This window comes from Gorilla gorilla, chromosome 4 (genome assembly GCF_029281585.2).
Source record: "Gorilla gorilla gorilla isolate KB3781 chromosome 4, NHGRI_mGorGor1-v2.1_pri, whole genome shotgun sequence".
Lineage (NCBI taxonomy): Eukaryota > Metazoa > Chordata > Mammalia > Primates > Hominidae > Gorilla > Gorilla gorilla.
In genome coordinates, this window is record NC_073228.2 from 64,137,110 (window position 1) to 64,163,870 (window position 26,761).

At 46.1% G+C, this 26,761-nt stretch overlaps 2 protein-coding genes across 4 annotated transcripts in view; one reads left to right on the forward strand and one right to left on the reverse strand.

Annotated features, from left to right (window-relative positions):
- Window positions 1–4,423, reverse strand: part of PIPOX (pipecolic acid and sarcosine oxidase) — a 107,027-nt gene extending 102,604 nt beyond the window's left edge. For 2 of the 3 annotated variants that reach the window (XM_055388646.2, XM_063706557.1), the window contains exons 1-2: window positions 3,974–4,423; window positions 1,260–1,304 (exon numbers count right to left, since the gene is read on the reverse strand). In XM_055388646.2, the coding sequence (XP_055244621.1) occupies window positions 1,260–1,268 (9 nt within the window). In that variant the 5' untranslated portion in view covers window positions 1,269–1,304; window positions 3,974–4,423. Of the gene's footprint in view, window positions 1–1,259; window positions 3,036–3,973 lie in introns of those variants that run through there. The other variant, XM_063706556.1, reaches the window with a different exon arrangement.
- Window positions 3,149–26,761, forward strand: part of PHF12 (PHD finger protein 12) — a 46,265-nt gene continuing 22,652 nt past the window's right edge. Inside the window, exons 1-2 of the mRNA XM_004042027.5 lie at window positions 3,149–3,773; window positions 4,422–4,603. Of these exons, the coding sequence (XP_004042075.1) occupies window positions 3,708–3,773; window positions 4,422–4,603 (248 nt within the window). The 5' untranslated portion in view covers window positions 3,149–3,707. The remainder of the gene's footprint in view (window positions 3,774–4,421; window positions 4,604–26,761) is intronic.

Consider the following 26,761-nt stretch of genomic DNA (forward strand, 5'->3'; position numbering starts at 1 on the left):
GAATAGTTAAGACTATAGATGCAGGCCACCACACACGGCTAATTAAAAAAAAAAAATTATTGTAGAGATGGGGTCTTACTATGTTGCCCAGGCTGGTCTCCAACTCCTGGGCTCAAGTGATCCTCCCACCTCAGCCACCCAAAGTGCTCAGATTTTATTTTAAAAGAAATTATTACATGCAGTTGAACAGGGTCCCCTGTCCCAAAAGGGACACTGCAACAGATAGCAGGCAAAATCAGAGGCCCCAATGGCTGGTGTTACAGGGATGTGGGAGCCCAGGAACCCCACTGCACATCCACCCAATGCCTTATTTCCTCCTCTTTGCCAGGTCCAGAACTACAGGCTGGCACACTCCCAAATCCCTTCTCAATGCCACTGATGCCCTTCTCAATGCTAACTAGGCTCAGGAAGTCTGATGCATCTCTCCTTCCCCTTATTTCTAAGTAAGCAAGGCTTGGGAAATTAGAATAGGAAACAGAGACTGATCCCCGAAACATGAAGCCCTAATCTGGCTTGGCCTTAGAAAACCCTTAGATTGTCAGGAGCAGTGGTAATGCAGCTTAGGGGCTTGGATCCTAAGTTAGGCAAAGGCCCTAACCATGGGCTCTGGAAAAAGGTGGCTAGGAGGATCTGCTCAAGTTTGCCCCTTCCCTATGGGCCCCAGCACCTACCAAGATGGAAAGTGCCCAGCGTTGGCCCCCAGTATGCACATTCCATGCTGAGAGGTGTGCCCTGAATTGCTGCTCTCCAAGAGTAACAGCAAGAGGCAGGCAACAGGAAATTATGGGAGCTCAGAAACCAGTAGAGAAAAATCCATGAAAGAAATAATAGCAGCAACCAGCACCTTCTGCTTCTACAGTCTTCCAAAAGGGAGGTCTTGACCACTCATGCTGCCTACCCCTGGCTCTAGCACAAGCCACCTTGAAGGATGGAGAAGCTCTTGTCCATGCAGAGTGCAGTGCCTAGATTAGCCACGAGAGGTCACTTCCAAAGGCGTCTGTATCCCACCTGCTCGCCCCTCAATCCCCCCTCAACTGTCAGGGCGGGAGCTCTCCAAGGTGGGAGCATTCCTTGGCCCCACTGGCCTAACCTCATTCTGCAAGTTCCAAGAGGAAGATGTGTGAACTTTCCCTGGCTCTTGTCAACAGAGCCAAGTCTTATTTCCCTCATTAGCCCATAGTTCCTATTATCAGCTGCAATTGATGGTGTTGATCAAAGCAAAGCCTTGTCCAGTGGATGGACGCCAATGGCTTACTTACCTGTTCCATAATGCCTCCAGGTTAACACAGCAGCACAGCTGGGCCCTGAGCAGTAGGAAAAAAAGCCAAAGAGAGAGGGCACATGAGGTTCTAAACTCTGAGAGCCTGTGACATAAAATATAGCCATAGGAGATAGAAAATCTTGCCTCTTTCATACAAACAATCTAGCTCAGCCCTCCCCTCTCTGACGGCCACATCTCTGGTCCACAGCTCCTGAAGTTTATTGTTGGCTCAGAATGGTAGAAAGCAGAGAGCAGCCAATTCACATGACATTCTCCACCCCACCATCCATGACCTTATCATTCTTTCCAGGCACCAAGAGGGTCATCAGAAAAGCGAAAAGTCAGGAAAACAGAAACCTAAGACTCCATACACTGACATCCCCACTCTATCTAACTCATCCTCCTTACTGTCCCCAAAGCAAGCATAGTAATTCCTTAGACACAGTCGACATAGTGTAATGGACAGTGTCTGGCTTGAGAATCAAGAAATCCAATTCTTAGTTCTGCCATAAATGCACTATGTGACCTAGGCAAATCACTGCGCCTCCCTGTGCATCTGGAAACGAGGGGATTAAATCAGACGGTCTCTAAACCCTTGCTAGTTTGACGACTCTGAGAATGCTGTGTCCCTTAACATTAAAAGTGGGCCGAGCACAGCTACGAAGCAACAATTCCAACTAAACCCCTAGTGTCAAGCACAACGATACAGTTCTCTTTTCCACTGCTTCATCCACCATCAGGCAGCAATAACCAACCGCCCATCTCTGACGGCAATACCAAGGGGAGGAGCGGGCGCCCTGAAAAGGAGCATGAATCCCCGCCCAGAATGCGAGGCGGGCCCTCAGACTACAAATCCCGGCATGCAGCACCGACGCTCTCAAAAGTATCCCTTCCTGGCCGGCAAATGACTCTTCCCCGGGTCTATCCTACCATAGAGTGCATCGCACGCACATGGAACTACAGTTCCCACAATCCATCAGACCTATCGCGATTCTTGCTCCCAGGATGCAATGCGCCCCCGTTCGCCCTTTAGACCCTTTGGCATTGCAAACTGGGAGTTGGAGTCCGGGGTACGCAGGTAGCTGGGCGTTGTCAGGATTACAAACTCTCCACTTTAGGCTCCCTCTTGAAGAGCGGATCTCAGGGACAGTGGTGAAGAGAGGGTGGTAACGGGCAGGCGGAACTCTCCAGTGCCACCACCACTCAAGGCAGGGATGCTCAGGATACAATTAACTGATAAAATTATCTGTCAGGAGCGGGAGAGAATTAGGAACCACAGTCATCCAACACGCCTCCAAAAGCGTCATTTTCTGTCTCAAATGGCTTTTCTCTTTACCAATATGGTGGCCTGGTCCAGCCACACCTGATGCTAGAACCAAACGGTCCAGTACAACATCCCTAGGAATACTGCTGTCACCGACAGGCGACCAGCTCCATCCAACACCACACCTTGCTCCTTTCTGTTCATGCCTGAGGACTCCAAGGGCATGATAGCCCATATCCCATTACCAAAATGGCGAAAGGAGCAGCTTTCTTGTGAGGGCCTGCGGAAGGCAATACGCCTGCGCGGGAGGCGTCTGTGTTATGGAGAGGAAGGGGGAGCACCCCCAACACGCCTGCGCAGAACAGAGTCTTCTTAGTTTGCACACAAACACCAATGGATGAAAAGTCCCTAGCTTCCTGCGGCTGCGCCTTGACCCCTACAAGCTTTCTCAAGCGCCTGCGCGAGACCTCAGGTCCCGCCCTTTTGTCTCAGTGCGCTGGCGCAGGGCAGAAAGGTGGGGCTTCGGTCCTCCAGACGAATGCCAGCGCGGCTGCGCGCTGGGGGGTACTCCCTCACTGCGGCTGCGCGGGAGCCAGGCCGCCGGCTGTCACTGCGGTTGCGCGCGGCGAGCGCCGATCCCGGGGCGCCTGCGCGGGTGGCTTTGCGGGCGCTCGCGGTAAGTTTGCGCCAAGTGCGCGGCAGCCGGGACGCAGACGGCGGCGGCGGCGAGAGGCGGAGCCCGGGGACCACCCCCCATCACCCTCCCCCTAGTCACCTCACGTACCACAACCTCACGTAACCTCTCACCCCCCCTCCGATACCCCCAGCCCCGGGATGGCAGCGCCCGCCAGCCTTCCCGGCCGGACCGGCGGTCGCCAGTGCCGGCTTTAGCCTGTGGGACTAGGCCCCGCCGAGGCCTGACCCCCGGAGCCGGGACCCACGGTGCAGCCAGCAGCCGGGCCGGGACTGAGGGGCCGCTCCCCCCTCGCGGCCCGTCGGGAGGACGCTGTCGTCCCGGGGACTGGGGGCCGGGGGGTGGGGGGGAGCCAGGGCGAGGAAGTCGGGACCCGTATTGGAAAAAAAGCGGGGCCGGGGTCAGGAGCGCCCCCTCCCCTCACCTCCCCCCTCCCCCCGGGGTTGGGGGGGCCGGAGCAGAGAGCACCCAGCCCGGGAGGTGGATGAATGTGGGAGAAAATGGAGACCAAGACGATCGTGTACGACTTGGACACATCAGGGGGGCTGATGGAGGTAAGAGTGGCCCTCCTCATCTCCTTCCTCCAGCGCCGGGAGGGAACCTCCGCCCTCCGCCCCACAAAGCCGGTCCTAAACTCGAAGCGCCTAGAGGGCCGAGGGAGCGGGATTCTTCCTCACCTAGCCTCTCCCTCCCCTCTTTGCAATTTAGGGGGCTGAGCTCAGCCTCCGAGGACGTTTGCAGCAGTTTCACCTACCCGCCACCCTCGATTCGCTCTCCCGAGGCGCCAGCCCACTCCATCTCGTTGCACCGGCAGGCCTCCCCACCCCCTTCTTGTTGGCCCCTTTGTGCTTCCCCCAGCACGTCCGGGTACCGGGCTTCGGGCCTCTCCCGAGCCGGTCTTTGGAGTCCCCCACTGTCCATACAAGGAAGTGGCAAGAAGGGAACCGCGCACCCTCTTCCCATCCCCCTACCCTTGATCCTCCCCATTTGGAAGAAGCTGTTCTCGTTGTTGTGCTGCAGGAACGCGGTTAGGGTGGGCTCCCCCTGGTTCCGGGGGCTGAGAGATTCTGGGAGCAGCCTGGATGGGAGGAAGAAGGACAAAAGGGGGGAGAGGGGTGGGTGACGGAGAAACCGCGCCGGGGGGGCGACGGACCGCCCGGGAGCTCCGAGTGTGCACACACGCCGTTTGTATGTGTGTGCAGCAAATCCAAGCTCTGCTGGCTCCCCCCAAGACGGACGAGGCAGAAAAGCGCAGTCGGAAGCCTGAGAAGGAGCCCCGGAGAAGCGGCAGGGCCACCAACCACGACAGCTGCGATAGCTGCAAGGAAGGTGGAGATCTCCTGTGCTGCGACCACTGCCCGGCTGCCTTCCACCTCCAGTGCTGGTAAGGTCTGGGGACCCTTTTGGAGCTTCTTGGCGGACCCTTCTCTGCGCATTCCTTCACCCGGCCTGCCCCTGACTGCCGAAATAACGGGCGCTTGCAGCCGCTAGCTGACTTTCTGCAGCTGCCGGGGCGAGCACCTCCCCGCCCCCAGGTGTCCGCCGGGTTCTGGCAGTTTAGCGGGGAGGAGCAGCGGTGGGTCCGGACCCCGAGGTGGGGGTTGGGACGAGTGAAGAGAACCCCATATGGGATTGGAAGTCGCTGGGGAGCCGGGACAGAGCCGGCCGGGGACAGCCGGCAGTGGCGGGGGAGGAAGGGGAGGAGCTCCGGGCCCAGTGCCGCTTGCCTGCCCGCGCGCCCGCTGCCCTCGGGGCTCCTTCCCGGCCGGGCTTTCCTCGGGGTGGGTGCGTGGAGCCCTCGGCCACCTGAGTTGCCCTGGTCCAGACCCCGGCAACCGGGCGCTTGTGGCTGTAGAAGAAATCATGGAGGGTGTCTCTCGAGTCCGCCTCTTCTTTGCCTCTCTGTTTACAATATGGCGACCTGCCTTTAAATTATATTTTTATTCTCAGCGCCATTTTGGCTGCATATATGATTTGCAAACGTCTCTCGGGGGAACGGTGGGGACAGCCCCAGAGTCCTTTCTGCAGAAGCTCCTCGGGGGCCCAGTCTGGGATCTCGCCACTTTGGTCCCCTTTCTCTGCCTCCGCTTGCCCCCTGTTGCCTCTCAGAGCTGCCTTCCTTCCTCCTCCCTCTTCCCTCCTCCCTCCCGGCGCCGCTGCCTCTTAGGAAATCGGGCCGGGTTAGACAATTAAAATTGCCCTTGGGCGCCGATTTCATTTCTCCGCTCCGGATCGGCGAGCCCTTCGCTGCAAAATTCTTTGCTGCCAGAGGGAGGATTGTGTGCAGTGGCACTAGAAAGGCATTTTTAAGGAGCTGAGAGCTGGAAAGCCGTACGCTTTTTCCCCTTTACTGGACGTGAGAGGAGAGGAGAGACCGAACCGAGAGGGAGGGACCTGAGTTGATCGCCCGCTGCGTGATCCTCCTCAGCGGCTCAGCCCAGAACAATCCGGCAAAGAAGAGTTTAAACTCCATCTTCTGCCGGCCGAAATCACCTCTGCCCTCCACAAAAATCCCGCATCTGCGGCAGCAAACCCAGATTTCGTCTTGTTCTACTGGGTCTCGTTCTGTTGTTCTGCAACAGTTGACTGAGGCAGGGGTTTGAGAGAGGAGCCAGACTGGAGAGAGGAAAAGGGGGCTGTTCTGTGTTCCCACCAGTTTTTTGATGTTGCCTTTTTTAGCCCTCTTTTTATTTTGTTTTAAGTGAAATTTCACCGAAGGTCTCTCAACAGTTCCATTCACGTTCCATCTCTCGGTTTGTGGAGTAGTGTCTACTGTATATTTGTACTAATTGCAGGTTTGGGAACACTTATTAGACAGATGACTGATACTGAGCAAATTAAGTCTGTGGTCAGAAGTTGTGTAGGAAGCTCCCATTACCATTCCCAAGATACTTTTGCCCAGGAGGGCACCCCATCCCAGCTTGTAAAATTGCTGGGACAAAAATGATTATCGTAGAGGAAGTTTTGCTGCTGGCTTTAAAATTTTTATTATGAAGTGACTAAGGGTCTGTAGTTTTTAGCCTTTACTTCCTATAAGGTGTAATCCACCTGGAGAAGATATTTCTGGTCACATTTCCTTTGCTGTTTCTTAGGAGAAATTTGTGCCTGAATATACGTTGTGTTGCTTACCAGTTATTCCCAGTTGCTTACATTTTTTTAGTGTGTTTGTTTGGTATGTATACCAGGACTGAGTTGTAGACTTCTTGATTTAAAATGTGGGCTTACGTCCTACTCCTAGGATGAAATTGGTGTTAACCATGATTGCTGACATGCATGTTGAGTGAGAATTTGATAAGCTCTCTTATTTGATAAAGCTGAAATTGTTTATTAGAAACCTCAGGCATGGGAAAAGTGTGCTGTCTGTTTTGACTGAGATTGGGCTTTTAAACTCTAAAACCTAACCTCTGAATTTTTTAATCAGATGAGTCTAAAGTCTTGTCAAGTTGTAACAATTAACAGTTTCCACTTTAGATGAAAGGAGAGAGAAGGAGGGACTCTTTAGCTGTTAGTGAGATTCAGACTTGCCCAGACTGTGCATTTCATTGAAATTTTTTTTTTTGAGGCATTGAATGGGAACTGGTAATCAGAGATTTGTGAATGTGTAAATGAAGTAGTGCTTGTTTCACATCTCCAATTCTCCCTTTGAAGATGTCAATACTGAATGTACCATTGACTTATCTGAGTTATTATCTAAATCACAAAGCATTGTAGATATTGGTGCAAAGGCAGGAAGTCTTTTAAGTAGGAATTCCCTAGACGAATTTCATTTAGTGAGGCTTATCCCACTTTTCTGCGTCTGAAGCCACACTCTTTCCACCAAGAGTGAAGTTTTTTTTGTTGTTGTTTTTTGTTTGTTTGTTTTTTCTGAGACAGGCGTCTTCGCTTTGTCACCCAGGCTGGAGTGCAGTGGTGCAATTTCGGCTTATTGCAACCTCCACCTCCCAGGTTCAACGGATTCTTCTGCCTCAGCCTCCCAAGTAGCTGGGATTATAGGTGCCCGCCACCACACCCAGCTAATTTTTGTATTTTTAGTAGAGACAGGGTTTCACCACGTTGGCCAGGCTGGAGAGTGAAGTATTTTATTAACTCAATCAGAGTAGTTAGATCAAGTATTTAATGTCTCAGAACATTTTTATTCTTGAATGTGTTTTCATGAATTTGTCCCAGCCGGGTGCTGTGGCTCACGCCTGTAATCCCAGGACTTTGGGAGGCTGAGGAGGGTGGATCACGAGGTCAGGAGTTCGAGACCAGCCTGGCCAACATAGTGAAACTCCGTCTCTACTAAAAATACAAAATTAGCCGGGTGTGATGGCACAAGCCTGTAGTTCCAGCTACTCAGGAGGCTGAGGCAGGAGAATCACTTGAACCCAGGCAGCGGAGGTTGTAGTGAGCTGAGATCACACTACTGCACCACAGCCTAGGTGACAGAGTAAGACCCCATCTCAGGAGAAAAAAAAAAAAAATTGTCCTATTACTGCTTAATTTTATCATGTGAGAGTAAGGTTATATTTCCTCTGGCTTCCCTTTTAAACTGGCTAAGACTGAATTATTTAGGTAGGCATGATAATGATAATTTTCCTTACATACGGAAAGTACAGGAGTAAGGTTGAAGCCGAGTATGGTGGCTCATGCCTGTAATCCCAGCACTTAAAGGGGCCAAGGTGGGAGGATCGCCTGAAGCCAGGAGTTCAAGACCAGTCTAGGCAACATAGCAAGACTCCATCTCTACAAAATTTAAAGAAAAAGTGAAATTTAAATTTTGCAAATGCTGTAGGTCTTAATTGCAGTGCTGCTGTGGTTCTCCATCCAAAGCTCTGTGGGATAAGTCTTTTTTCAGTCTCTAGTATTCCTTGCCAGTCTGCCTCACTGTGAACGGAATCCAGTACAAGTGTTCCAAAAGTGGTTCTAGGCAAACTTTACCTCCTGGGCTTGGTAACACAGCTATAAACCACAGGAGATCTTTCTAAGATAAATAGTAAGGAAATGACTAGTCAAATAAGCTGTTTTAATTGTTGTCTTTTCTCAGGAGACAATGCTTTGTATGAGGCACGTCATCTCTTCCCAGTTAGACTGGGAACCTATTTCTGGGTTTTCTGTAATGATCTCTGGGTGAAGGAATGAATTGTCTTGTGCTCAGTACCATGACCTCACCAAAGAATTAAGCTTGAAGAACTGATGTCTTTTTGATTAAGTGATAGTGTAATCATTTTATCCAAGTTTAACTGGTTTATCAATTATTCAGAGTGATAGTAGGGGTTACTAAACCTGTCCCTAGAGAATTGGAAAGAGATGGGTGTGTGGTGTTTTTGGTTTTGTTTTTGTTTTTTTGAGACGGAGTCTTGCTCTGTCACCCAGGCTGGAGTGCAGTAGCGCAATCTCAGCTCACTGCAACGCCTCCCGGGCTCAAGCAATTCTCCTTTCTCAGCCTTCTGAGTAGCTGGGATTACAGGCGCACGCCACCAGGCCTGGCTAATTTTTTTGTATTTTTAGTAGAGACAGGGTTTCACCGTGTTGGTCAGGCTGGTCTCGAACTCCTGACCTCATGATCCACCCGCCACGGCCTCCCAAGGAGCTGGGATTACAGGTGTGAGCCACCACACCCGGCCATGGAGAGAGAGATGTTTTTAAGTGTCCCTTGGTGAATCTGACTTCATCATAATTATCATGCCATGAGTTGAGCTTTCTGAAAGGTCTCTGGACTGATCCCAAAAAATCTGTTAAAAATTAGAATAACCAGTACAGCTTTACTTGCCACTGACCCATCTTTCTGTTTGAGATTGGTAGGATTGTTGTCATTGACAGAGTGAATACCATGGGGCATCAGTAATCAGGATGATAAAACTGACTGGTTTCCTGTGATTACCTTCTTATGGCATTTTGCTCCAAACAGACTGAGGGACCAAAATGGTCTGATAGAGAAGTGCATCTACCTCGGCAGACCTCAGCATGGTCCCTTCCCGTCAGACAGATTTCTGTAGCATTTGCCTCCGCGTGTTATATTTGGAATTGTTGGCCAGCTTTCCTCTCTCTGGTGTTGGCAGCGAGATCCAAAATGAGGTTTTCGAAGAATGAGAGTAAAAAGGTCTCTGTGCACAGGCAAAACTAAGCTCAGCTTGGAGTTTTGCATATTTTCAGTGAGTCGTAACAAAGGTTTCACACATAGAATAGAAAACTGCCTTGCAGAAAATGTTTGATGTTTGAAGTGGGGTTGTTTGTTTGTTTTTGGATACAGGGTCTCCAAGGCTTGATCCTAGCTCCCTGCAGCCTCAAACTGTGGGCTCAAGTGATCCTCCCACCTAAGCCTCCCAAGTAGTGGGACCACAGGAACGTTCCACCATGCTGGGCTAATTTTTTAAATTTTTTTGTAGAAATAGGGTCTCACTATGCTGCCCAGGCACGTCAAGCAGTCCTCTCACCTTGGCCTCCCAAAGTGTTGAGGTTATAGGAGTGAGCTGTCATGCCCAACCTGTTTGAACTTTTAAGGAGGTGGTTTTTCTGATTTTGTTGTGTTTAGCTCATTAGAGTAGTATCAGGCAAGTGATAGATTAAAATATATTAACTTTAACATTATCTTGTCAGCATGTTGTTTTTGACATTGTAAGTGCTTAGAAGCCTAGCACTGACGAACTGGAGGTGACAACGTCTAGATTCCTTCCCCTCGCCCGGCCCTATCAATAGTAAAATGATTCTACAGTGAACAAACCTAATTTGGTTTTATGTTTATTTTATTTATTTATTTGTTTTGCATTTTCTGTGTTGAATTAGAATCTAGGTATGTCGTATTGTCTTTGTTTTTTTTCTTTTTTGAGACAGAGTCTCACTCTGTTGCCCAGGCTAGAGTGCATTGGTGTGATCTCAGTTCACTGCAATCTCCGCCTTCCAGGTTCAAGTGATTCTCCTGCCTTACGTGTCATGTTGTCTTAATGGTCCACCTAAATATGGAAGATACGGTAATGTTCAATTTTAACTCAGGTTCAGATGCATGCTTCTTAATGTAGGGCTCAGGGGCTAATTGTTATGAAATGAGTGCAAGTGTCAGAAATATTTAAAGTGGAAAAGGAGGTTATACTCTTGAAAGATTACAGTTTTTGTGTAAAGTAAGGCAAGTACTTAGTAGTACTGTTATGGGAAATTTTTCACTTAAGGCCTGTCCCAAAATTAATTACCATACTCAGTAAAAGGTAGGATGCAGTTGTAATTTCATCAATCTGCTGCTGTTCCTTAAGGCTCACTAAGTACTTTACATATAGCTCCACTAATAATATATTAGGACAGTTTTGGCCTTTGTAAATGACTTGTGTATTTTTAATAGATATAAAGGTTCAAAGGAATATTTAGGTACTGCTTTCATTTGAATCTGGAGATGGGATTCATGTTGGTCTGTTGTAAGTTCTTGGTATGTTCTTGGTAAGTTCAAGTATGCCTCCAGGAGTATTTTTGAAAGCTAAATCAGTAATGTTCAATAAATTGTCTAATCTTAATTTAAATGGAATTCAACTAGTCACTATTAATGTGTTGAATAAAACACTGGTTTTTGCTAACCTGAGTGAAAGTACAAGCGATACCTAAAATTAGAGGAGCTCAGTGAATCTTTCCAAGGTTCATCCTGGTTGTAGCATTTATCAATACTTACATTGCTTTTTAATGGCTAAACAATATTCCATTGTATGGATGTACATTTTATTTATTAGTTCATTAGTTGATAGACACTTGGGTAGTTTCTACTTTTTGGTGTTGTAAATAATGTTGTGAACATTTGGGTGCCAGTTTTCTTTGTTGTTGGTTTTGGTTTTGTTTGTTTGTTTTTTGAGACAGAGTCTAGCTTCGTTGCCTAGGCTGAAATGCAGTGGAGTGATCTCGGCTCACTGCAGCCTCCACCTCCCAGGTTCAAGCGATTCTCCTGCGTCAGCCTCCCAGGTAGCTGGGATTACAGATGTCCGCCACCACACCCGACTAATTTTTGTAATTTTAGTAGAAACGGGGTTTCACCATGTTGGTCAGACTGGTCTCATACTCCTGACCTCAAGTGATCTGCCCACCTCAGCCTCCCAAAGTGCTGGGATTACAGGTGTGAGCCACCGTGCCAGCCAGGGTGCAAGTTTTTATGTGCAAATTTTCATTTCTCTTGGATATACACCTAGAGGCAGAATTGCTGGGTCTTATGGTAACTCTTAACCTTTGGAGGAAGTGCCTGTTTTCCAAAGAAGCTGCATTATTTTACTTTCCTACCAGTAGTGTAGGAGGGTTCTAATTTCTCCACTTCCTTGACAACACTTGTTATTTTCTGCCTTCTTGATTAAAGCCATCCTAGTGAGTGTGAAGTGGTATCACATTATGGTTTTGAATCAGATTTCCGTGAAGGCTAGTGATGTTAAACTTTTTTTCATGTGGTTATTGGTCATTTGTATATTTACTTAGAGATCTCTATTAAGATTTTTGTCCATTTTTAATTGAGTAGTTTGGTTTTTTAATTGAGTTATGAGAGTTCTTTATATGTTGTAAATATAAGTTCCTTGTCACATATATGATTTGCAAGTATTCTTCCATTTTGTGGGTTGTCTTTACACTTCCCCCATCTTTTATTTATTTATTTATTTTATTTTACTTATTTTTTTTTTGGGACAGAGTCTCCCTCTGTCGCTGAGGCTGGAGTACAGTGGTGTGATCTCAGCTCACTGCAACCTTCACCTCCCAGGTTCAAGCGGTTCTCCTGCCTCAGCCTCCCAAGTAGCTGGGATTACAGGAGCCTGCCACCACACCCAGCTAATTTTTGTATTTTTTGTTGAGACGGGGTTTCACCATGTTGGTCAGGCTGGTCTCAAACTCCTGACCTCGTGATCTGCCGCCTCGGCCTCGCAAAGTGCTGGGATTACAGGTGTGAGCCACCACACCTGGCCTATTTATTTATTTTTAGAGGCAGAGTCTTGCTATGTCTCCCAGGCTGGAGGGCAGTGGCACAGTCATAACTCACAGTAACCTTGAACTCCTAGTCTCAAGCAATCCACCTCAGCCTCCTGAGTAGCTGGGACTACAGGCATTTGCCACTACACCCGGCTAATTTTTTCCTTTTTTTGTAGAGATAGGGTCTCACTGTGTTACCCAGGCTGTTCTCGAACTCCCGTCCTGGCCTCAACCGATCCTCCTGCCTCAGCCTCTATTTTTTATTTTTTAGTCTTAACCTAGCAAAAGATGGTTGATTTAAGCACACTTTAATATCTATGCCTATATTACCTCTGTAATGTCAGTAAATTAAGAGTTTCTTCTGTGAGCTGCAGTTAGGATGGTACGTCCCAGTGAAGAGAACCTTACGATGTGATTTGGTATGTTGTTGTTTCAACTTTTCTGCATGTCCCTTCCTAGCAAAGAAGTCTAAAGCTGTATTGTTGCCTTAGAGGAAGTACAAAAAATCCACCATCTGCCTTTAGATAGGATGCTCACCTGTCACCCCCTAGCCACAACAGAAAATGTCTGTGTGTGAGCACTTCTCATACTTGGAGGACCCTAGTTTAAGAAAGAAGTTGTTGGCTGAGGGCAGTGGCTCACACCTGTAATCCCAGCACTTTGGGGAGCCGAGGCAGGTGGATCACTTGAGGTCATGAGTTCGAGACCAGCCTGACCACCATGGTGAAACCCCATCTCTACTAAAAATACAAAATTAGCTGGGCGTGGTGATGCACGCTACTTGGGAGTCCCAAGTACTTGGGAGGCTGAGGCAGGAGAATCGCTTGAACCCGGGAGGTGGAAGTTGCAGTGAGCCAAGATCACGCCATTGCACTCTAGCCTGGGCACCAAGAGTGAAACTCCATCTCAAAAAAAAAAAGATTTTAATTGTCTCAGTTTTATTGGTTGTGGTGGAAATAACTTCAGGTCAATTAAAATGTGCTGTCTTTTGAGCCCAGTTAACAAGAACAAAAAGTTGTTTGTATATTACAGCAAACTCACCTGTGTATTTGTATCTTTATATAAGCCCAGATAACAGTAAATAAAGAGAGCGCAGAGAATATTTACTGGACAGTTTTATATGGCTCATAAAAAGAAACCATCTGCTTTGATCCTCCCAAGAGGATTTTTGCTACCTAAAAATGCAGCTGTCCTGCTTCTTGAACAGAAATGGGTACATCTTTTCTCCCACAAGAAGAATAATAGAAAATAGATTAATACTCTGGGCTTTTGATAATGGGTAAGCATACTGAAATCCATCTCTCAACTTTCTTGTCCCAACCCCAACACAGGGACAATTCCTTGGGTATGCAGTTAAGTAGGCCACCCTGATAAAAGATTCTGTTTGGGTTTATGGTAGCCCTTATATATTAATGCAGCACAAGCTCCTGGAAATGCATTCAAGTTTTAAGGTCTAGCGTTTTAAGTCACCAGAACAGAAAAAAAAAAAAAAAAAAGTCTGTTTTCCCCCCTCCACTGGGCTCCTCCTTTGACTTAGAGGCCCCAGGGAGTACAACATGGCCAGCTGCATTGCCATTCAATGAGTGACACTTAGAAGAGAACCTCTGCATAATGCGTGCCTCCCAAGAGAATACAGGACAGGAGCACGGCTGTACCCCTGCCAGTTTCCTGAAAGAGGAGGACATTGTATTCAGTGCAAGTCCTAGACCAAATTTCAGAAAGCCACTTTGGTATTGCAGATTTGTCACCATGCCCAGGACGCATGCACAGGTCACTAGCTGACTGCTTTTCCCAGGACTTGAGAGCAGTTAAGAAGAATGAGAATGTGACTCCTTTTTCTGCCTGCCATTTCCAGATATCAAAATCCTTATCCTTTAAGCCTAAGGTTATTCCTAAACCTAAGTCTCAGCAAATAAGAACAAAGATGAGGTTTTAGCACATTTTGTGTGAGGCAAAAGCTGAGGCATACAATAGACACTAATAATAAAAGGAGGAATCCATGACTTGACCCATCAGCAAGAAGGAACTTGACTACTACATAGAGCTGTTGTGGAATTCACAATAAGTAAATTACACGTGCACCTTGCAGATTGATGCAATTTTCAAAGTAATGAAAAACTTGACTTGCTCACTCAAAGAGTGAGTCCCTTTTGCTCTGCTGCCTACTTTCCCTTTTGCTATAATCGTACTACATAAATGCTCACTAAACTACTTGAAAGCCGGAGGCTGACCCATTTCCTCTTCTCACTGCCGTGTAATTCCTAGTGGTATTACAGATGAGAGACATGCAAAGGTAAACAGTAGTTGGGGAACAAAAATGATATCTGGGTTATTCCAAGTGGATGATACCTTTGTTAACACAAACACAAGGTGAAAATTTCTTTTCCCTTAATTACATTTGCTTTCTTTTAAGTTAGTGACTTTGGTGTTTAATTTTTGCCTCTCCCCTGTTTTCTGACAAATTTTACGGGATATCTCCCAAGAAATGTTTCTCAGCCTTGACAGGACAAAAGACATACAGAGTAACAGCAGGGCAGGGAGCAACTCCGTGCCTGAATGTAGCGTCAGTCTTTCCCACTGATGTGGGCTCTCTGCGTGAGGCTCGTTTTGAAATAAGCTTGAGTGAGCAAAAGAGGACTCTCTGCAGGGTTTGAATTTAACGGTAGCCCAAAGACATCACTTTACCTCCAAGCCAGGCAGGGATAGGGGAACCTCTCAGAATTACTAGCAAGCTTGAGTTCCAGGTGGACCCCTGTTTGTGGCAGCACAAGCACCTTTTTTACTCAGCTATGGTCCTCAGAGGGATGTTGAATATTATTTTTCTCCTGTCTGCATTTGTGCAGAGAACAGAGCAGAGAAACTAATGAAATGCACAGAGCTTCAAGTGAGTTTAAAGAAGCCTCTGCATTATGAAATAAGGCAATGATGACCTACTCTTGCTTTTCTTTCCACTACCCCTAGGCTCCTGTGATCAGCTGAGTGCTCGTTAATTCCCACGTTCACTAAACCATCATAGTTCTGCTGATTCTCAGCTTTAGAGGGAAACTCTACAGTGAACTTTTTCAATTAGCAGTCATCAATTACTGGTCAGAATACATTATAATTGTGAAAATTATACTCCATTAATCTCATTAAATGTGTCTAAACCTGTAACTTGTCATAGTTCTATACATAGGTTGGCTATATTTAACTTTCCCTGATCTTATTTGCTGTTTTTTGCAAAAGCATCATCTAAAATGTAGAGAGAGTTGTCAGTAATTTTGGCTTTTTAATAAACATTGTTTTGCTTTGTCATTTTTGTTTTGCTGTATCCCTCCTTTGTGGTCCTTGTTGTTTTGCCTGGCATGGGTGACACTTAGCCATTTTAACTTAGCAAACTGTCATACCAAAGGAAATGCCTAATTCTATGATATCAGGCATCTGACTGCAGGCTACAGTTTGTTGGTGTTGAAGTAAGCTGTATGTTAAGAAAAGTATCTCCATTTTATTTGTTATAGCAAATAACGCACATCCAAGGTTTGTAGGCTTGCTGCCTTTCTTTGAGGGCTTTCCTGAGCGCTCACCGTTTGTGTGTACACATGCAGACCTTTAGGGTGATCATTCTTTGGTTAGGGACCATCTGAAAGAAAAGTGCACCAAAGGGGAAAATCATTGCTCTGGAGAAGTATGTTCAGCTCATAAATAGGTCACTGGTGGGTATAACTGGAAGGCTTTGGAAGCCCAAGTCAGCACTTAGCTGTGGCATCAAACCATGACAGCACAGTTTGACAGCATGCCCAGAAGATTACTTCAGTCCTGTAGGGTGGGGAGCTTTGATGTTTATGAGTAGAATTGGGGGATGGGAGAGGGTAAGGGTAAAAGTAGGGGGGTATAATCCCTGTGCTGGCATGGCCCAAATAATATTATTCTCACTTTTTCCTCTCTCTATAGACCCTGTCAGGGGAGGGTAAATTAAACCAAAGTCCCTCCTTAGGAAAAAGCAGCTGGGTCTTAAGTAGAAACCTGCTCTCAGGCTGGGTGCGGTGGCTCACACCTGTAATCCTAGCACTTTGGGAGGCTGAGGTGGACGGATCACAAGGTCAGGAGTTCAAGACCAGCCTGACCAACATGGTGAAACCCCATCTCTACTAAAAATACAAAAATTAGCCGGGTGTGGTGGCGCCTGCCTGTAATCCCAGCCGCTCAGGAGGCTGAGGCAGGAGAATCAGTTGAACCGGGAGGCGGAGGTTGCAGTGAGCTGAGATGGTGCCATTGCACTCCAACCTGGATGACAGAGTGAGACTCCATCTCAAAAAGAAAGAAAGAAACCTGCTCTCTTGATTTTGTTGGGTTTTAAATACATTGTTAGTATTTTTTGTTTTCTGAGCCTTTATAGAATTTTAGGTACAATATATATAAACTGTAAACTGGCCTATATTCCTGAGCTGTGTCTGCAAGAAGTGTGTCACCTGGCTATTTCCTTTTTCTTGATAGTCTGTTAAAATTTGGCAATAGAATAGTACCCAGTTTTCCATACCTCTGAGACTCTTCCAGAATACAGAGTTGGCAGTTGTTGGTTCTTCCTTCCAATGGAATGTTCCCAAGAGTGTGAGAAAATTACCGTTGAGGCCAGAATTTTGTCCCTTTTCCAAAACAGGTGGGCTCTAGCATCTATCATGAGGTGAATTAATGAAGGCCCTTTTTAAAATATTTGCACCCCAGCCCATCATTCTTTGTAGAGAAGCCAGAATTGCAAGAATAGCCAAACCAGGCTAGTGATAGATCAGGCCCTTGAGACTGAGGCTCAGCTTGTAGAAAAGTTAGCAGAGGCAAACACCTGGTATAACTGTCAGTGCTCTACCCTCCCTGCTTCCTTTTTTCCCTGTACTAACTAGTAACGCTCGTATCCAGGTGTCCTTTACTGGGAAGATGCCACCAGCCAGCTCTACATAGAAGGCGATAAAACTTGGGGGCACAGTCAGCCAGTTTAAAAGGATTGTTTGCCTGTGGAAGTGACGCAACTAGCTAAGTTTCTCAATGGGGCATTTGTAATGTTCTGGCACTTCATTTGTTTCCTTGTTAACACTCTCACTGAGGCTTTGCATGAGAAACCCAACAGTCCTTGTACCTTTTTATGTACTTTGTGGCATTAGTGGTGTTTGAGTCAGTAGCCAGGATGAAGGAGGATAAGGGATTAAGGTTGAGGGACCCTATGAATTTTCTCCTTCCATCTCTTTAATATCCTTCAACATAGCTATCTTCCTGCAAAAGACAGGCCATACTTGAACAGAAAAGCTGATGCCCACACAAGTGTCCAGAGGAAGCTAGCTATTTCTGCTGACATTTACATTTCATTAAATGTTGTTCCCTCAAGGCATGCACTTTAAAATTTGGGTGTATTAATGCAACTTTTAATTTAAATTAAAATTTAAATTAAACTTTACCCAGCACCACTTAGCTTTTCCAGGACATAAGTTTGTTTTCGTTTATAAAAGGCTGGTTCTCTGTGCTCATGGGTCCCTTTATAGAGCAAAATGGCTGCTAGGAGGCTGAGACATGATTGTGGTCCTTTCAGTGATCACCTTCACTCCCCATTTTGGCTAGTATCAACACATTTTCTGAGCTGGATGAGGGCCGCAGGGCCAGTCTGAGGGAGAGTAGGCTAGTTCTGAGCATGTATTATGTTTTGCAGTTTGTCTTACACAGTGAGACTAAATATAATTGCAGGATTTTTATCTGGTAGTGGTCCTCAGGTGGATGGATGAGCCCCGTGAACTGCGAAATTAAAAATCAAAACTGCTCAGTCCTATTGTTTGCTTGCTGAACACCTCTTCCCCCACCAAAAAAAAGGGTGGGGAGGCATACAGATGATGATAGGGGCACTGAACTCTTTCTTTTTAGTCCAACTGATGTTTTATTTTGACTGAAACTGAAACTGCCATAGATGGCTAGAGAGCTTCTGATTCCTGAAGAATTACGGGTTCTGACAAGAAGGACCCTACCAGTTCATGTGACTGACCTCTTTTGGAAGAGAACCTGCTTAGTAGGCTGTTGGTGTATTGTATATGGATATGCTATTTACATAGTGTTCCTGTTAAGTATTTGTATTAAATAGAATTATTTTGTTAATCCAGAAAGAGAAAATGGAGTGTACTTTTTCTTAAATATTTTTCATCTACTTGCTTTCTCTCCCTCTACCTCTCGCCTCTTCCCTTTGTTCTCTTATTCCCCCATCCCCCGCTCTCCCCTCCAATTCCAGACTGAGAAACTGCTTGTTATGGATGGATAATTAACATGGTGCTGTGGAGCAACAGGTCCCACTGGTAGCGACTAAATCTGAAGTAAATGTTAATGTCGTGCAGGTTCACATGTATTAATAGGCGAGGGAGATGAGTGAGGTTAGACTCAGATCAACCACACTGGTATATGACTTGAAATAGATCCTCTTAATTAGAGAGCCAAGAACCATGACAACTACCAACATCTTCCACTTGCAGTGTTGAGCTGCAGCCTTATTAGTGAATGCAAGGCATTCTAAATTAAAACTGAACTTTAACCTCGGGCTGAGAGTTGGGATCATCTGGCTCTGGGCTTCGATTTGAATCTTTGAAACAGAAATCTGTCAGTATAGGCATTACAGTTAGCTGAGGGATGTATGTTTGTGGTTTTCTCCTTGATGACTCCAGAAATAGACTGATCTAGATAACCTTCTCAGCAGTAGAGATGGGCCATTTGGATTTGTTTATGGGAGTCTAGGTATGTTGGAGTCATGCTGAAGAGGTTGGCTTTAGGAATTGGTTTGTATGTTAATATTACTCTTAACACTTTGTAGGCCCTCTAGGCCTCACAGAGAGCCACACCAAACTGAGAAACATACCCTCCAATTGAATGTACAGTTTCTGAAGATTTAGGGCTTTATTGTTATGAACAGCTTTATAACTAACAGCATGTCTTTAAGATCAGGTAGTGGTTAAAATAGTGAGCTGGGGCCAGGAGTGGTGGCTCACACCTGTAATCCCAACACTTTGGGAGGCAGAGGAGGGCGGATCACTTGAGCGGATCACTTGAGGTCAGGAGTTCAAGACCAGCCTGGCCAACGTGTTGAAACCCCATCTCTACTAAAAAGACAAAAATTAGCCCAGTGTGGTGGTGCATGCCTGTAATCCCAGCTACTCAGGAGGCTGAGGCACAACAATCTCTTGAACCCGGGAGACAGAGGCTACAATGAGCTGAGATCACACCACTGCATTCCAGCCTGGGCGACAGAGTGAGGCTCCATCTCAAAATAAAAAAATAAAATAAATAAAATAAAATAGTGAGTTGTAAAAGCAGTGAACGGTCGCTTTCTGGCCAGGAATTGTAGGCCAGGGCCTTTTAACAAATGATCTGGGAGGAAATTTATCAACAGCAGTGAAAATGGGAAGATACTCTGCAAGAGCTCTCTCTTCATAGGGCACTGTCATCTCTGCCTATGGAAAAGAATGCGTGTCTCATAGCAATGCAGGCTATGCTCTTTTGAAGCCAGAAAATAAAGTAGAGGTCCTTGGCTTGTTGGCTAAAAAGCTACCAGTTTTCCAAGACAAGCCAGTTCAGGTACAGAAGACAACTATTCCAGAGCTCACCATCCTAAGTACTCAGATAATTCTCAGACGGAATCTAAAGGTTCAAACATGCTGGACACAGTGGCTCACGCCTGTAATCTCAGCACTTAGGAAGGCATAGGCGGGTAGATCACCTTAGGTCAGGAGTTCGAGACCAGCCTGACCAAGATAGTGAAACCCCGTCTCTACTAAAAATACAAAAAGTAGCTGGGCATGGTGGCGGGTGCCTGTAATCCCAGCTACTCCAGAGGAGAATTGCTTGAACTCAGGAGGCAGAGGTTGCAGTGAGCAGAGATCGCACCATTGCACTCCAGCCTGGGCAACAGAGCAAGACTCCATCTCAAAAAAAAAAAAAAATAGAAAAGAAAAAAAGAAAGAAAAGAAAGGTTCAAACACTATTGTGCTCTAGACAGACTTAAACATTCATTTTCAGAAGAAATGTCTCCACTGCTAGAACCTTCCTTTTATCAGATATTTTATCAAAATGCAGAAATATACCTGCTTCTGAAACTATGGCTTCCTCCTGAACTCCTCACGATCCTTAACTTCACTGTCTTTAAAGGCTCACTGGCTGAATTACCATTTGTTAAATAGCTCTGAATTATGAAAAGAGTAGGAAAAAATCGCATGTCACCTTCAGGTACCAAATGTCCAAACTTTGGGGCTCTTCGTTGATTCTGGCATCCATAAGCAATTGAGTTTTATGTGGGTCTTTATGGTAAGAATCAGTTTGTAGTTGATTATGTATGTTCTCATTACTGCATGTCCTTTTCACCTTATCTCCAGCCCATGATCCCTAAAATCAAGAACCATGTCTGAAATACCAGCACTTAGCACATTGTCTAGCCTAAAACAAACATCCAATAATGTTTGAGTGGATGGATGATTTTGATCCTCTCTCCCCAAGGCTACTTTTTTTTTGAGGCGGGGTCTTGCTTTGAAGCCCAGGTTGGGGTGTAGTCGTGTGGACATGGCTCACTTCAGTTTTGCCCTCCTGGACTCAAGTGATCCTCCTGCCTCAGCCTCCCAAGTAGCTGGGACTACAGATGCATGCCACCACATCTAGCTCATTTTTGTATTTTTGTAGAAATGGGGTCTCACCATGTTGCCCAGCCTGGCCTCTAACTCCTGGGGTCAAGTAGTCCTCCCACGTTAGCCTCCCAAAGTGCTGGGATTACAGGTATGAGCTACAGCCTGGCCTAGGCTACTTTTTTGATGGGGTAGATGATAATTTGTTTGCTTTGCGTTCATTTTTCAGTGTGGTACCTAGTACATTGATGAGAAAGTCATGGGTACTCAATAAATATTGACTGATGTAGAAGGAAATGCTCAGCCTTGAGGTTAAGGAGGGTACCCTGATGGATATTTCACTGTGTACCCCAGAAATAAGAAAACTACTAAAGGTTCTTAAAAAACAGCTTGGGCTCTGAAGCATATCCTGAGAGTGAACCAAAAACAAAACCTTGGGCTCTGAAGCATATCCTGAGAGTGAACCAAAAACAAAACAACAACAACAAAAATAGCTTAGGCTCAAGATTTCAAAGAGCCAGGAAACTTTGATTTGGGTTCCAATTCTGCTACTTAGTGGCTTTAGATAAGTCAGTTTCCTCATCTGTATGATGGGAATAAGAATTATCTCACAGTATGGTAGTGAAGATCAAATAAGAACATCTGTTAAAATACTTTGTGAACGGTAATACCTAGATGTCAATGAAATTATCACTATGCTATTTCTAGGCTTTAGTTTAAGAAACACATTGATGTCTTTACAAAAGCAGCATTGTCTCATTATAGTGTTTTCACTGCTGAGCAGCTGAAACTCTGGTAGAGTAATCTCAGTGTTACTTGACTTTTAACTTTTAATGATTTTTTCTTATAAAGGATGGCCTCCAGGACCCTGTCTTCATTGATACATGAGGATGAGAGGGAGCGAGGGCAGAGCCTTTTTTTCTTGACAGGCATATCATGATTTAAAGACTCTGGTGTGCATGTAATTGTTTTCAGAGTTGCACACTAGGCTTATGGGAATACCATTCTTCCAAGGAAGGAGGGGTTTTTGTTTTTGTTTTTGGGAAGAATCTTGTTCTGTCACCCAGGCTAGAGTGCAGTGATGCGGTCTCGGCTCACTGCAACCTCCACCTCCTGGGTTCAAGCAATTCTCTTGCCTCAGCTTCCCCAGTAGCTGGGACTACAAGTGCACACCACCACACCCAGCCAATTTTTGTGTTTTTAGTAGAGACAGGGTTTTGCCATGTTGGCCAGGCTGGTCTCGAATTCCTGACCTAAAGTGACCCACCCACCTTGGCCTCCCAAAGTGCTGGGATTACAGGCGTGAGCCACCACACCCAGCTGCGGAAGGAGTTTTGAGATGGGCAGCTGAGGTGGGGAGTCCTCAGAATAAGTACATGAGTACCGTGAGGCTGCAGAATCTCCTTTCTCCCTGGAATCCTTTCCCTGTCAGCAGTATTTCTGATATGGAGCAAAACAGCCTCTTTCAGAATTGGTTCCTGAGCTTACCCCAATGACAGTGTCTTTCCTGGAACCATTTCATGAATCCCTTTCCTCTAAAAAATTTGCATTGAGCCAGGTATGTTGGCTCACACGTGTAATCCCAGCACTTTGGAAGGCAGAGGCAAGCGGACCATTTGAGCCCAGGAGTTCAAGACCCAGCCTTCGGCAACATAGTGAAACCCTATTTCTACAAAAAATATAAAATTTAGCCCAGCGTAGTGGTATGCGCCTGTGGTCCCAGCTACTCGGGAGGCTGAGGTGGGAGGACTGCTTGAGCCTAGGGGGTCAAGGCTTCAGTGAGCCAAGATTGCCCCACTGCACTCCAGCCTGGGTAACAGAGTGAGACCCTGCCTCAAAAAAAAGATAGAAGTTTGAATTGAAAAGCTGCCTTCTAAATAGCTTGAAAGGAATTAATTGCTTGAAGCAGAGAGGAAACATGGTCATGAGAAAGCTTTATGATGGGTGATTCTTGTGTTCCAGCTATGCCTATGATGATCATTTTCTAAGACCTTTCTTTCCTATCCATCTAATCTTAGATATTACTGCCTTCTCCCAAGATACCATCTTTTCAAATTTGTTATTTCAAGATGCATGTTCTGTCCCTAAGAAAGCAGCAAATCTTGGCCAGGCACAGTGGCTCACACCTGTAATCCCAGTACTTTGGGAGGCCGAGGTAGGCAGATTACTTGAGGTCAGGAGTTCAAGACCAGCCTGGCCAACATGGTGAAACCCCATCTCTAAAAAAAAACAAAAATTAGCTGGACATGGGGGCAGGCACCTGTAATCCCAGCTACTCGGGAGGCTGAGGCAGGAGAATCACTTGAACCCAGGAGGCAGAGGTTGCAGTGAGCCGAGATCATGCCACTGAACTCCAGCTTGGGTGATACAGTGAGACTACATCTCAAAACAAACAAAAAAAAGCAAATCTTAAGAAGTGATGGCCTCAGCCAGGTGCAGTGGCTCACGCCTGTAATCCCAGTACTTTGGGAGGCTGAGGTGGGTGGATCACTTGAGGTTAGGAGGTCAAGACCAGCCTGGCCAACATGGTGAAACCCCATCTCTACTAAAAGTATAAAAATTAGCCGGGTGTGATGGCGGGCAACCAACCTGTAATCCCAGCTACTCGGGAGGCTGAGGCAAGGGAATCGCTTGAACCCTGGAGGCAGAGGTTGCAGTGAGCCAAGATCGCGCCACTGCACTCCAGCCTGGGCAACTGAGCAAGACTCCGTCTCAAAAAAAAAAAAAAAAAAGGAATGATGGCCTCAGTCTTTTAAATGTTTTTGTCTTCATCTGGGAGACAATGCTTGGGTTTCCCTGGACTACTCCCTAAATTCATAGCCCCTATCCATACTTTAGGGCAGGCTTAACAAAAGGAGCCTATGGTCATTATCTAGAGTTCTAAGAAATGTGTGGTTTTCTTTGTTTGTTTTTTGTTGTTGTTATTTTTGAGACAGGGTCTCACTCTGTTGCCCAAACTGGAGTGCAGTGGCACGATCATGGCTCTACCTCCCAGGCTCAGGTGATCCTCTCACCTCAGCCCCACAAGTAGCTGGGGCTATAGGCTCATGCCACCTCACCTGGCTAATTTTTTGTATTTTTAATAGAGGTGGGGTTTCACCATGTCGCCCAGGCTGGTCTTGAACTCCTGGGCTCAAGCAATCCACCCACCTCGGCCTCACAAAGTGCTGGTATTACAGGCATGAGCTACTGCACCCGGCCAGAAGTGTGTTCTTAAACTTGGTAACTCTAAAAGTGATCCTTTAGAAACTAGCAAGATGCTACTTCTGAGAGCCTCTTAATACAAGTTGTAAGCATTTTACCTTGTGTTAAGATAAACGAGATTGAAAATCAAATTGTTTAAAGAAGACTAAAATGAGTAGAGGTGGGATGGTTCAATAAGTACAGGCTTGCCAGTATGGACTTGGACTCCTCTTCCGTCTCATTGTGTAGTAACTTAGAAAACATAAGTAATTTCATGTGTGATTTAACCCACAAAACAGTTGCCTGCCCCATTGCATTACCTCACCTCATAGCTTTGAAGGATTACACTCACTTCCTAGAAGCCCATTCCTTAGTGTTCCCCAGTTCTTTAAAGCTTTATTGAGTACTTACTACATGCCAGGCATTGTACAGGGTGTGGAGGTACAAAGGCAAATGAGGCATGGAGAAGGGGATTCAGACATGTAATGGTTTGAATACAGTGTGGTGCAGAAGTGCTCTGGGGAACCAGAGACTTTCAGAGAAAGCTTCCTGGAAAGAATACGTGACTTGAGTCTCAAAAGATAAAGAGCTTACCAGGTGAAGTAGTTAGGGAAGAGTGGTGTAGTTGTGGGTAGCAGCCCTGGAGTGAGCAGAGACACAGATGAGAAACAGTATGGTCTGTGTAGGGAGCCGGCCAACTGATTGAGCTGGAGAAAGAAGAGGGTTCTGGCCACAGGGGTCTTATCTTCTCTACTTTAAATGTTTTAAATGTTTGATGTAGGATATCTTGGTACAAAGCCAGTGGGCAGATGAACAGAAATGATGAGAAACAGAATCAGAAGTGACACCCTTCAGGGTTAATTTTGATAGGACAGCTACTGAAGCATAGCAGAGTCTGTAGGCCTTTGAAAATTACTTGCATGCATTTCAGTAGTTTAGATGTGGCCTTTTGTAGAATTACATTGGCTAGAATGAGCGGAGACTTACAGGTGACATTCACCTGTGGTCCTCTAGGGCTTGGAGATCTGTCCCAGCAGGCCATTGTTTTTCCAGTTTCCTGATTCCTGGTAAGCATCCTCCTGAGATTTCACTAAGGAAACAGGGAGGAAGGGAAGTAATGAGCTGTGAAGCCTTGGTGGGCATCTGACATGTATGCTTGGGGCTCTGGGGAAACAGGGAGCTAAGAAAATTTGCCAAGTCAAGTGCTATTTTATGTAGAAATGGTAAAACAGCATAACTTTAAGCTCTGAGATACTCAAGTTTGGCTGGGCACAGTGGCTCACGCCTGTACACCCAGCACTTTGGGAGGCCGAGGTTGGTGGATCACCTGAGGTCAGGAGTTCAAGACCAGTCTGACCGACATGGAGAAACCCCATCTCTACTAAAAATACTAAAAAATTTGCCAGGCATGGTGGCACATGCCTGTAATCCTAGCTACTCAGGAGGCTGAGGCGGGAGAATTGCTTGAACATGGGAGGCGGAGGTTGCAGTGAGCCGAGATCGCGCTATTGCACTCCAGCCTGGGCAACAAGAGCAAAACTCCATCTCAAAAAAAAAATACTCAATTTTTTTTTTTTTTTTTTTTTTTTTACCATTTCCCCCATTATTTGAAGAAAAATTTCCTGCATACCATTCCAAGTAGGTGACTTAGCCAAGAACTCAATGGTAGGAATTTCTTAAGCATAAATGTGGTTTGCTTTTTTTTGTTGTTTTTTTTGTTTTTGAGACAGAGTCTCACTCTGTCACCCAGGCTGGAGTACAGTGGCACTGTCTCGGCTCACTGCAACCTCCACTTCCCAGGTTCAAGCGATTCTTCTGCCTCGGCCTCCTGAGTAGCTGGGACTACAGGCGCGTGCCACTACACTCGGCTAATTTTTGTATTATTAGTAGAGACAGGGTTTCACCATGTTGGCCAGGCTGTTCTCAAACTCCTGACGTCATGTTCTGCCTGCCTCGGCCTCCCAAAGTGCTGGGATTACAAGTGTAAGCCACCATGCCTGGCCTGTTTTTTGTTTTGGTTTGTTTGTTTGTTTGTTTTGAGATGGAGTTTTGTCACGCAGGCTGGAGTGCAATGACATAATCTTGGCTCACTGCAACTTCCGCCTCCCGAGTTCAAAGGATTCTCCTGCCTCAGCCTCCCAAGTAGCTGGGATTACAGGTGCCCACCACCACGCCCAGCTAATTTTTGTATTTGTAATAGAGATGGGGTTTCACCATGTTAGCCAGGCTGGTCTTCCAATCTCAGGTGATCTGCTGTGTGCACAACCTCTGTATTATAAAAATACAAGGAGGGAAGAGATCCAATCATTGTCCTAGTCCCTCTAATAAAATAAATAAGAGAACTGCTGAAATGGGCAAAGCATGAGAAGTGCCAAAAGAGAACTAACCCATGCAGCAAGAGGTCCAAGATACAGGAGTAATATGAACTCATGGAAAAGCTGTTTGGTTATCTATTGTTGCATAACAAACTATGCCAAAACTCAGTGGCCTGGTACAGAAACTCATTATTATCTCTCACAGTTCTGAGGGTTGCCTGGGCTCTGCTGGGTGGTTTTTCTGTTTCACATGATGTTGGCTGGGACTGCAGTCATTTGGAGGCTTCACTGAACTGGTAAGTCCAAGATGACTCACTCACGTAGCAGTAGTTGCTGCTGCGTGTTGGCTTGGAGTTCAGCTGAAGCTGGTTTTTTGTTTTCTCAAGATGGAGTTTCACTCTGTTGCCCAGGCTAGAGTGCAGTGGTGTGATCTTGGTTCACTGCAACCTCCACCTCCCAAGTTCAAGCAATTCTTCTGCCTCAGCCTCCCAAATAGCTGGGATTACAGGCATGTGCCACCATATTTAGCTAATT